The 12,982-nt window shown below is 35.9% G+C and overlaps 1 protein-coding gene across 1 annotated transcript in view; it reads right to left on the bottom strand.

Moving 5' to 3' along the window:
- The window catches only part of LOC129274202 (homologous-pairing protein 2 homolog), a 64,990-nt gene extending 52,008 nt beyond the window's left edge, over positions 1-12,982 (bottom strand). The window contains exons 1-2 of the mRNA XM_064108379.1: positions 12,788-12,982; positions 4,740-4,834 (exon numbers count right to left, since the gene is read on the bottom strand). Of these exons, the coding sequence (XP_063964449.1) occupies positions 4,740-4,834; positions 12,788-12,812 (120 nt within the window). The 5' untranslated portion in view covers positions 12,813-12,982. The remainder of the gene's footprint in view (positions 1-4,739; positions 4,835-12,787) is intronic.

Genomic DNA, 12,982 nt, shown 5'->3' with positions numbered 1-12,982 from the left:
ACAGTTTAAGGGGCAAATCCCAGTAGGCACATAATTCACAGGCCACCATCTCCTAGCCAGAATCTACTTAAACTATGTAAACTATAAAAAAAAATACATATATCTGACTGGGCAAGGCCATTCACCTACAGTTTAAGGGGCAAAGCCCGGTAGGCACATAATTCACAGGCCACCATCTCCTAGCCAGAATCTACTTAAGCTATGTAAACTATAAAAAAATACATATAAAAATCTGACTGGGCATGGCCGTTCACCTACAGTTTAAGGGGCAAATCCCAGTAGGCACATAATTCACAGGCCACCATCTCCTAGCCAGAATCTACTTAAACTATGTAAACTATACAAAAAATACATATATCTGACTGGGCAAGGCTGTTCACCTACAGTTTAAGGGGCAAATCCCAGTAGGCACATAATTCACAGGCCACCATCTCCAAGCCAGAATCTACTTAAACTATGTAAACTATAAAAAAATACATATAAAAATCTGACTGGGCAAGGCCGTTCACCAACAGTTAAAGGGGCAAAGCCCGGTAGGCACATAATTCACAGGCCACCATCTCCTAGCCAGCATCTACATGTACTTAAAAAATTATGTAAACTAAATATTGAAAAAGTATATAAAATCCGACTGGGCTTGGCCGTTCAACTAGTTTAAGGGGCAAGGCCCAGTACGCACATAATTCACAGGCCACCATCTCATAGCCAGAATCTAACTATGTAAACTTAAAAAAAACACATGTATATTTAAACTATCTGACTGGGCATGGCCATTCACCTACAGTGTGAGGGCCAAAGCCCGGTAGGCACATGAATTCACAGGCCACCATCTCCAAGTCAGGATCTAGATGTACTTAAACTACAAGAGGAACCCCTTTGGCAGTCTTGATCTGTGATACTTGATTACTCTTATGTCCAAGTTTCTTTCAATCTAGATCAATTTACTTTCAAATTCATGAAGAAATTTACAAAAATATCCCAATTGAAGTCAAAGTTCATTGACCCTAAATGACCTTTGACCTTAATCATATATGACCTATTAAAGACTCTGGCAGGATGTTCAGTAATACTTAATTATTGTTAACCAAGTCTCATGAACTAGATCCACATACATTGTACTTTTAAATTTATAATGACATCTGATCTCAAAAACTTAATCTTGGTTAAGAACTTAAGATTTGAATTTAGATAACCAAAGCATGGTCAAAGTTCATTGACCCCATTGATCTTGGCTATGTGACCTACACTTATGCAAGATGATCAGTGATACTTCGTTACCCTTATGTCCAAGTTTCATGAACTAGGTCCATATACTTTATTGTAGCATTTAAAAACTTAATCATGGTTAAGATTTCAATGTTGACGCCAAGCGGCGCCTATAGTCTCCTACAGCTATGCTGGTGAGTATGATCATGAAATTGATGGTTCCAATTGAACTTTGAATCTAGACAAAAACAACAATACAAATCAGATACACTGTAAATACTAGTTCCTTGTAAAAAGAATCTGATATAAAAAACGAGGTAGAGTTTATGGCAATTGAAATCGGTTCTCATGGATTTATTTCATCGGACAACATCCACAGAATAAACAAGTGGAGCCTGCATTACGTGATTAAAAAAGCAGCAGTGCTGACTTAGAAAAATTATTAAATAGTTATTTACAAAAAACACAATTCATATGATAATAAAATACTATGTTCATTTACCCTAAATGACCTTTGGCCTTGGTCATGTGACCTGAATCTCATGCAGGATGTTCATTGATACTTGATTGCTGTTATGACTAAGTTTCATGAACTAGATCTATAAACGTTCAAAGTTATGGAAAGTTACAGAAAATACCCCCAACATAGCCGAAGTTCGTTGACCCTAAATGACTTTTGACCCGGATCATGTGACCTGAAACTTGCACAGGACATTCGGTTTTACTTGATTGCTCTTATATCCAAGTTTCATTAACTACATGTAGATCCATAAATATTCTAGAAAGTCAAAAGGGGCCTAAGCTTTCGATCCTAGCTGAATCTTCGTCGGAGGCAAAATAAATATTCTATTATGATGGCAATTCAACAAATTCCCCCAACATGGGCAAAGTTCATTGACCCTATCTTACTTTTGACCTTGTTCATGTGACCTGAAACTCGCACAGGATGTTTGGTGATACTTGATTGCTCTTATGTCCAGGTTTCATGAGCTAGATCCATAAACTTTCAAAGTTATGATGGCAATTCAACAAATACCAACATTGCCAAAGTTCATTGACCCAAAATTACACTTGACCTAGGTCATGTGGCTTTAGACTCAGGCATGATGTTCAGTGATATACCATTATCCTTATGTCCAAGCTTCATGAACTAGATCCATAAACTTTCAGAGTCATGACGACATAAATTTCAAAAACTTAACCTTGGTTAAGATTTCGATGATGATTTCCCCAAAATGGTCTAAGTTCATGACCCTAAATGACCTTTGAGTTTGACCTTAGTCATGTGACCTGAAACTCAGGCAGGATATTAAGTAATACTTGATTACCCTTATGTCCAAGCTTCATGAACTGGGTCGATATACTTCCTATGTTATGACATTAAAAAAAACTTAACCTAAGTGGTTAAGATTTCAATGTTGACAACGTCGATGACACTGCTGCCGTTGTCAGAAAAGCTGCACCTATAGTCTCGCTCTGCTATGCAGGCAAGACAAAAAGGTGTTTGGCTACCTGCATGAATGGAATATGAAGCCGAATGGGTTTTGAGAAAAGCTAAGCAAAATTGGCCCTTGTCTCATGGTTCATCCTTTGCACAGTATACAATGTAGTGCAAAGTATGAACCATCCTGCCAGAATTACTTTTCATTGAATTAGAAATACATGTACCAGGATGGCATTCAAATAATGAACTTATTTTATACAACAACAGTGAAGTTTAGTAGAAATAAAGGAATGAATGAAATATTAGGTATGTCTCTATTAATGACTACATGTACATTAGGGATTTAATAGAAATTAGTATCATGTTGATAATAATGATGAACTTAAAATATTATTATTAATAATAATGATTGTAATACTACTGATGATAAAACTTATATATAAATATTAATAAAACAATAATGATGATGATGATGATAAAGACTGTGAATAACAACAATAAAGGAATTACCTCACTTGTTTATATTTCTACTTGTTTAAATGATTTATAAGGGCCTTTTTCAGAGCTACTTTTGCTGATATGATCTACCCTGAACAACTGTCAATATGAATTATTATTCATCAATTTGCTGTTTTACAGGGAAATAAAGATAATAATATCCTTGTGTTTGTATCAATGAGGCAGGGGCAGGATATTTCAAACAAATATATAATGTAATTGATATGAATTCTGAAAGTGAAATGCATTCATGGAAATGCATGTAGGTCAATTGCCTTGAAAATTGATTTTATACAAAACATATGGCCTCAACCAGTGACCCTCATTCAAAAATTTGTCAAATTTCCTCTACAAATTTGCTGTCATGGTTTTGCCATTGTAGTTGAAAAAATTACTATTTTCTTTACACGAAATCAAATTGGAATACTTGACAGTGTAATTGATTTATAGATTTGTTTATTCAGAATTATGTTTGCAATTATCATATTAGTCTGTTTCAAGAAAATACAAAAGTAAATATGGGATATAAAATGAAAAGGATTTCTGTGGTCCCGATTTGATGTAATTAATTACAAGTGAGGGCAGCAATCTTAATTAACTGATGTAACCATTAATCCCACCATAGAACAATCTCACTTCTCATAATACAACCAGAAAAACTAGAGGTTTTCCTCATTAATCACTCATTGTATAGCAATACGGTTGACCCCCCCCCCTTGTTCCCCTCCCCCTGAAAGAAAATAAAGACAAAGTAATAACTATACACATTTACATCTGAAGCATGCAATACACATTTCCAAATTTTCACTCATCCTTTCTCCATTAGATGTGCATGTTTATTAGGCGACATGACATTTGCTTCTGCGACAATTGCTCCAGGTTTAATATTGTCTAAGATATACACTGTAGGGTCAGGGTTGGGTTGCAAACTTGCAATTTGATTTTATGTTAGGTTTAGGGTAGGGTATAGTGTTAAACCCAGGGTTGAAGTTGGTCATTTGATTAGAATGGGGAATTTAGAGCGGAGCAAATGTCATGGAACCGTTTCTTTTAAAACAAATACATTAAAAACTCATACATTTATTTATCTTCAGAAAGGGAAGCAATTACATTCAGGTTGGTAGAAGTTGTCAGGGTTGGAAATGATTTTCATTTTTAGGAGCTATCTTGTTTTTCCACATTGAAGCAATAACTTAGGGGTAACAAACAATTATGCAGTAAAAGAAAATATAATTATTTTGCCATGGTTAGGACATCGATTTTCTAAATAATCTTGAATATGGTTTGACAGATCTTGGGGGCATGGTCGTCCCAAAGCATGCATTTTGGGGGGGAATTTTAGGGGCGTTTTGGGCCATCATGAAGGCGAATGCTACCCTTTTTTTGGTTTGCAAACATGTACTGTACAGCAATATGTCAGAGCCCCCTCCCCCTCTCCAATAGGGCCAATATCATAAAGGCTTAAAATGATCAGCTAAATGGCAACCAGGGATCATCAGCCAATCAAAATCAAAGGTTTCCAGGTAGTGGCATTAATGGCTGCAAAGTTATATTCTTTATGAAACGGGGGCCAGAAGACTAATATACTCACGGTTTTGCCAAATTCTTTGTGGAGGTTGTTGAAAATATCTATGGCGCTATATGGTCTATTCTGGCGATTTAGGTAGTCCAAGACTGCACTGGCAGCTACAATAAAATCAATGACAGATAAATGAAAATAATAGTGTACTCTGAGTCTGATTTATTACAGTTTAGATGGATTTCATGTGACATCACACTTATTTTAGCAATTAAAAAAAAAAATGTAAAAATGCATAAATCCATAAGTTGTTTCACATTTGGTATACAATTGGCTTGTACTACACATGAAGATGTTTCTATTTCATCTATTTTTTATCTTGACAAAAACTTACTGGGACAAACTATCAAAACCTGCTTGAGACACATGTCAGTAAAGGGAAAAATCATAAGAACTTAAGTTTTATGTTACACAAATAGGAAATTAAAAATTGAGGCATACCGTAATTGGTTTGCCCCAATGTTTCCTCAAACTACAAAAACAAACATTGACATTCATTTTATTGCTGGAAATACATGTGCAGATAGTCATTAACATTTGAGGATTAGCTTTATAATTTCTGCCTGTAAGTGCAACAATTTGAAGTGACATAATAACTTGATGATTACAGAGCAATAGACCAGTTCGTAGTTACTTCATGGACAATTTTGGTCAAATGACCTTTCATTTTTTCATTATGATAGGCAGATTTCAAAGCAAGATATTACGTAACCTTGCATTACATAGCACGATGAAGAAATTGAATAGACCAGGTGACTAGAATAGCACATCAATGAACACTTTACGAAGGTATTTGTTGCATTCCTAATTTTAATGCATATCATAGCATGTTGCACAATATACTTGGCAAACTGTGAAATACCAGTCGTTCGTGGACGCATTGTTGTTTTTTGTGGATGTAAATGAAAACCACAATTCAAAAGAATATATGAATAATCAAGACATCAAAGTTGGTGTTTATCTCATTAGATTTTAAACCACCATGTCACTTTAGTACAAATGACCTTCCTCTGATCATGCGTAGAATCTTTTGATCATGTGGGCATTTTCACGGTAACTGACATTACACGGCACAATGTTTTCACACCTTTCATTGTGTGTATCTCTAAAACAACAAATGATGGGAGTTTGCTTTTGATAGAGGTAATAAAGTGAACCTTGCTGTATACTCTGATACTAAGTTTTCCTATGTAACCACATTTTTTTACGCATCAGCAAGCAAAAATGTGTCGGTAACTGACATTACGCAAAAGGACATGCAATTTCAGGGTGTTCATTAAAATTGAAATATCTCATGTCCCTGAGTAGATAGAGTAATAATTTGAATATGTAAATATACCTCCGTTACTAAGTTAAGATGTGTCAAAATATTAAAAAATTTGTTTTTGTCTTTTGGGGACTATGATAATTTTTCCACAACCATGCTGGTAACTGACATTACGGTAACTGACATTACACTTAATTTGCCAGAGAGATAACACATGGAAGTCAAATGTGTGGAATCATTGCATTGTATCTTCTGTGCAGGGCTTCACATAAAAGTGAGCTTGATGTGGAAGTATACCTGAGTTTTTAGGAACATTTCAATGAAAAACTTTTTTCTTTTTCTTAATTCCTTTTTTTGATTTGAACATTTTTATCATTACTTGTCGGTAACTGACAATACACATTAACATTTACCAGTGCTATATGATTTTCAAAGGCATAATTTTCTTGGTACTTATATGTAAGGCTTTTTAAAATCATAAAAGTTTCATAATACTTCACATTTTTAATTATCAAAAGATAAAAAATGTATGTTTCACTTACTCGGGGGGGGGGGGGGGAGGGGGGGGGGTCATAGCAGCTACATGTTTTCCTATAGTAATTTAATATTGCATTGACTGTACACATGGATTTTTCTGACTATACACCCATAATATATTCATCAGTTTTATAATGACTTTTTAAACCTTATCCTTCTCCAAACTCCCCCTCCCCTCAAAAAAGGCAAAATGAATAAGGGTCTCCTCCCCTATGCTACACGTACCCCTCCCCCGAATCTCATGCAGCCATGTAGTTTTATTGATTTCTATTCCGGTCAGTGCAAGCAATGCTTGTTCATATCTGTCAGATTTCAATTCTCTTCATAATTTTTATAATCATTTTCTTTGCTAATTTCTTTTTTAAGCTGTCAACAAAAAATAAACTCCAGCTTCTAAACTGAAACTGAACTATTTGTAAATTAGAAAAAAAAAAGTTTTAGTAGATCCATGCAACATTGATCAGAACTGTCAAATTTCACTTTTCATCTATACTTGTAAACCAAAAACAAAATTGTATCACACATCCACACTACTAACAGGTATAAAAACCAGGAATTTACTTTTAGCGAGGCAATGCTCAAAAGAATCCTAGAAACTAAAATAGGGACCCTGGAAATCCCCTTCATCACAATGTTAAGCTTAAAAAATGTTGCAGATTTAGGCAATTGGTTGGGAAAAGTACCCCCTACCCCCCCCCCCTCGAAAACCAAACAAAAAATTGTCTGATACAAAATTACAAACAATTACTGTAGGTACTTGGTAAGTGCATGTACAAAACAATTTCATAGTAATTTTTTTTTGCACGATGGGAATGCAACTTCCTTCATAATTTCATATAGTATTCCTTGTGAACTATACCTTTTAAAAGTCAATAGCAAGCTCCTTCTGGTGTGACTTTTAAAGTGAAAGAAGTATACAATATTTCTTCACCATAAAATTGACCACATATTTGCATTTCAATATTGGTAACCAACGTTTTATCATGGTAACTGACATTACATCTTGGTAACTGACATTACATTTTCCACTTGGTAACTGACATTACATATATTTAATGGTACCCTATGGCTTCATTGTTTATTGGTTATCTTTAATTTTGGTGTAGAAGGGAGGGGTGTTAGCTAGAGAGGAAATCTACCAAGTTTTATATAATATATCCTCTTTTCCAGGAAATGAGAAAAAAAAGTTCATGTTTTCGGTAACTGACATTACATACCATATCACATACTTCATCAATGTTTTTTTATCAGATGAATGAATTACTGGTGTTTCTTTCTGTGGGATTTTAAAAAGTGTTATAATAGCACTGCAAGCTAAATCACAGGCGAAAACAACATGATCAAACCTGTTCTTTAAAAATCTGTCAAAACAAAATACATGTATGTATCAATATACTATTTTCAACACTAATTTGTATCCATACTTTGGCAGCCATTTTGAAATAAAAAATGGCTGCCAGAGTCGGAAAAAAATTTTGTCTCAGAAACTTCAGGTCGTGTTTTATTAAAAAACATAAAGCATTTTACATGAATATCAACTTGATTTTTTTGCCTCTGTGTCCATCTGTGGTGAAAATGCCCATGTGCAGAAAGGAACTACGAACTGGCTTATAGGCCTACAATTAAAAAAAAATGAAATGTTGAAAAACTTATTAATTTCAGTTAAATGTGTTTATCAAAAAATAAAATTCAAGGATGGAAGGGGTGGACTAAGTTTGAAAATTGTTATATGCAACAATTCTCAATATTTCATTCCTAGATTGATGTTTGGAATTATGTTATACATAAGCTTGTAACCGATTTTGCAATCGGCAACCGATTCCATTCGATTTCACCACAATCGGCAATCACTTGCCGATCTTCGATCATGCCCCTTGAAGGAAAAAATCGAAAATAAAAAATCGGCGTAGATCTGGTTACAGTGCGTGATCGCTCAGAACATATTTCAAGATTGTTTTTGAGGTGCTAGCTATTTAGAGGTCGCATTATTCAGGGAGAAAGTCGCGGTATTATCTATGGCAATGTTTAAGGGGATATATATCTTCTCTTCCAACTCATGGTGATAGCGGATGCCGCCGTGAACTTTGAAAGGTCGTATTACCGACGGAGCTCACTGCGTTACTCTCTTACATCGTTTATGATTATATACATTTTATTTTCAACCTCGTGGTGATAGCGGATGCCGCCGTGAACTTTGAAAGGTCGTATTACCGACGGAGCTCACTGCGCTACTCTCTTACCCCCTTTATAATGATATAAATCTTCTCTTTAACCTCGTGGTGATAGCGGACCCCGCCATTAACTTTTAAAGACGGTACTATTGACGGAGCTTATTGCGTTGCTCTCTTACACCGTTTATGATGATATTCATTTTATTTTCAACCTCGTGGTGATAGCGGATGCCGCCGTGAACTTTGAAAGATCGTATTACCGACGGAGCTCACTGCGCTACTCTCTTACCCCCTTTATAATGATATAAATCTTCTCTTCAACCTCGTGGTGATAGCGGACCCCGCCATTAACTTTTAAAGACTGTACTATTGACGGAGCTTATTGCGTTGCTCTCTTACATCGTTTATGATGATATTCATTTTATTTTCAACCTCGTGGTAATAGCGGAAGCCGCCGTGAACTTTGAAAGGTCGTATTACCGACGGAGCTCACTGCGCTACTCTCTTACATCGTTTATGATGATATACATTTTATTTTCAACCTCGTGGTGATAGCGGATGCCGCCGTGAACTTTGAAAGGTCGTACTATTGACGGAGCTCATTGCGTTACTCTCTTACATCGTTTATGATGATTTACATTTTATTTTCAACCTCGTGGTGATAGCGGACCCCGCCGTGAACTTTTAAAGATCGTGCTACTGACGGAGCTTCTTGCGTTACTCTCTTACATCGTTAATGATGATACACATTTTATTTTCAACCTCGTGGTGATAGCGGATGCCGCCGTGAACTTTGAAAGGTCGTACTATTGACGGAGCTCATTGCGTTACTCTCTTACATCGTTTATGATGATTTACATTTTATTTTCAACCTCGTGGTGATAGCGGACCCCGCCGTGAACTTTTAAAGATCGTGCTACTGACGGAGCTTATTGCGTTACTCTCTTACATCGTTTATGATGATATTCATTTTATTTTCAACCTCGTGGTGATAGCGGACCCCGCCGTGAACTTTTAAAGATCGTGCTACTGACGGAGCTTATTGCGTTACTCTCTTACATCGTTTATGATGATATACATTTTATTTTCAATCTCGTGGTGATAGCGGATGCCGCCGTGAACTTTGAAAGGTCGTATTACCGACGGAGCTCACTGCGTTACTCTCTTACATCGTTTATGATGATATACATTTTATTTTCAACCTCGTGGTGATAGCGGATGCTGCCGTGAACTTTGAAAAGTCGTACTATTGACGGAGCTAATTGCGTTACTCTCTTACATCGTTTATGATGATTTACATTTTATTTTCAACCTCGTGGTGATAGCGGACCCCGCCGTGAACTTTTAAAGATCGTGCTACTGACGGAGCTTATTGCGTTACTCTCTTACATCGTTTATGATGATATTCATTTTATTTTCAACCTCATGGTGATAGCGGACCCCGCCGTGAACTTTTAAAGATCGTGCTACTGACGGAGCTTATTGCGTTACTCTCTTACATCGTTTATGATGATATACATTTTATTTTCAATCTCGTGGTGATAGCGGATGCCGCCGTGAACTTTGAAAGGTCGTATTACCGACGGAGCTCACTGCGCTACTCTCTTACCCCCTTTATAATGATATAAATCTTCTCTTCAACCTCGTGGTGATAGCGGACCCCGCCATTAATTTTTAAAGACTGTACTATTGACGGAGCTTATTGCGTTGCTCTCTTACATCGTTTATGATGATATTCATTTTATTTTCAACCTCGTGGTGATAGCGGATGCCGCCGTGAACTTTGAAAGGTCGTATTACCGACGGAGCTCACTGCGCTACTCTCTTACCCCCTTTATAATGATATAAATCTTCTCTTCAACCTCGTGGTGATAGCGGACCCCGCCATAAACTTTTAAAGACTGTACTATTGACGGAGCTTATTGCGTTACTCTCTTACATCGTTTATGATGATATACATTTTATTTTCAATCTCGTGGTGATAGCGGATGCCGCCGTGAACTTTGAAAGGTCGTATTACCGACGGAGCTCACTGCGCTACTCTCTTACCCCCTTTATGATGATAGACATCTTCTCTTCAACCTCGTGGTGATAGCGGACCCCGCCGTGAACTTCAAATTGATTTGAAAACGCTAGCTACCCAAAACATTTTAATAACATATTTCAAATCAACGTGCGTGCTTGCGTCGTCTACTTCATTTTAATTGCACTTGCGACTTTAAGATGATGCGTCGTAAGAGATCATTCCAATAATTCTAAATCGCTAGCACCTAAAAATACTTCTAAAAGATGTCCCGCCGATCGTTCATTAACCTGTGATCTATGAGAAATATTTTCATTTTATTTTCCTTTGCGCCTTCGCTCGGAAGATGCGTCTTTCGTTTATCTTTCTAATAAAAATCACTCGGTTATTTTAAAGCAATAACACCTCAAAACCCCTGGCTTCAAAACATGTTCCAAACGATCGCGCATGTTGGCGACTTCCATTCCAATGCATTCGTCTTTGTGACTTTGTCAGGAAGATGCGCGCGACCGCGAACAACATTTTGATGTATTCCTTTGTTTTTAAACATCGCCGATTCGATTTTCGATTCGATTTCGATTTTAGAAGCTTAACTGCCGATCCGATTTTCGATCTGATTTTTGATCCGATTTACAACATTAGTTATACATGTAGAACCCTGTCATTTAAAAAGTTTAATCTTTAAAGGACAAGTCCACCCTGGAAAAATTTTGATTTGAATAAATAAAGAAAATCAAAGAAGCATAACGCTGAAAATTTCATCAAAATCGGATGTAAAATAAGAAAGTTATGTCATTTTAAAGTTTTGCATATTTTTCACATAACAGTGATATGCACTACTCAGTGACATGCAAATGAGACAGACGATGATGCCATTCACTTACTATTTCTTTTGTTTTTTATTGTTTGAATTATACAATATTTCAAATTAACAGATTTGACAATAAGGACCAACTTGACTGAACCATATATAGTAAAAAATGCTAATTCCACATGTTCAGGGAGGAATCAATCATTAATTCACTTGGCAATGAGAAAAAAATAGAATATTTCATATTTCATATAATGAAATTCAAAAGAAATAGTGAGTGTATGACATCATCAGTCTCCTCATTTGCATACCGACCAGGATGTGTAATGTTTTGTGAAATTAAGCGAAACTCATAACTTTCTTATTATAATTTTTACATCAGAATTTGATGAAATTTTAAGTGTTAAGCTTTTTGGATTTTTCTCTTTTTATTCAAATCAAATTTTTGTTTGGGGCGAACTTGTCCTTTAAAGATATTATTGTTAAACATGCTTTGGCTTCATTGTTTGTTGAATATATTAAATTTATGAAAGCAATCTTTAAGAAAACTCTGCACTGCACTGGGACATGCAAGGTTTTCATCTTCATCACCGCACTCACTGTCAGGTTTCATCTTAAATGCAGATAGATCGACTAGATTTAGGTCCTAATGGAATGTCTTTTTAACATTTAGATCTAACAGTTTAGTTTTTTTCAAAATTTTAATAGCTTAAGCCAAATGGCAAAGGACACCAAAAATAAAATGAACATGCAACTGCAGAGACAAAGCATTCACTGTCATCCAGACAATAATTTGTACATCAAACATAAATCAATGAAAATGATCTCATTTGGTTAAATGGTAAGGAAACAATCATCAAATCACAATTGATCAATGCATATTTTCATTTTGCAACAATGTCAATAACAATACTTAACAATCTCCGAGTCTGACTTTTTTTACTTTAATTTTACTTTTTAGTAGGAATTGATGAACAAACTGAACAAGTATTCACTGTCTAACTGACAATTCCATATTTACATAATCACAAAATACGACACATCGTTGTAAAGAAGAATAATGATAGATTTCGATTGCACTATTTTTGTAATTCAGAGTGAAATTCATGTACAACTCAGTAACAAAAAAGTAACCATCTGCCGGCATCGCTTATTAACTCAAGTGGATAACTACATAACTTTGCATATGTGGGACTGCGTTTGAACAAATGCGTGCACTTTCAATCGTGGGGTAGATTTATTATTTCTCACCTTGTGCATCCTTCCCTTTACTCATTTTAAGTTGAAATGTGATGAATTTCTGAAGAAAGGATTGATCGTGATAAAACTTCAGACATTTCCAGTTGCAGTCGCGTCGATGCAGACGAGAGATTACAATTCAAAGTTTCAAATTTCCCGCAAGATCGACCTAGCTACATGGGCGCGCGCGATGCATTGCGTAATCGT

The sequence above is a fragment of the Lytechinus pictus genome, chromosome 13 (assembly GCF_037042905.1).
Source record: "Lytechinus pictus isolate F3 Inbred chromosome 13, Lp3.0, whole genome shotgun sequence".
Classification (NCBI taxonomy): Eukaryota; Metazoa; Echinodermata; class Echinoidea; order Temnopleuroida; family Toxopneustidae; genus Lytechinus; species Lytechinus pictus.
This window is presented reverse-complemented; position numbering and strand designations above follow the sequence as displayed.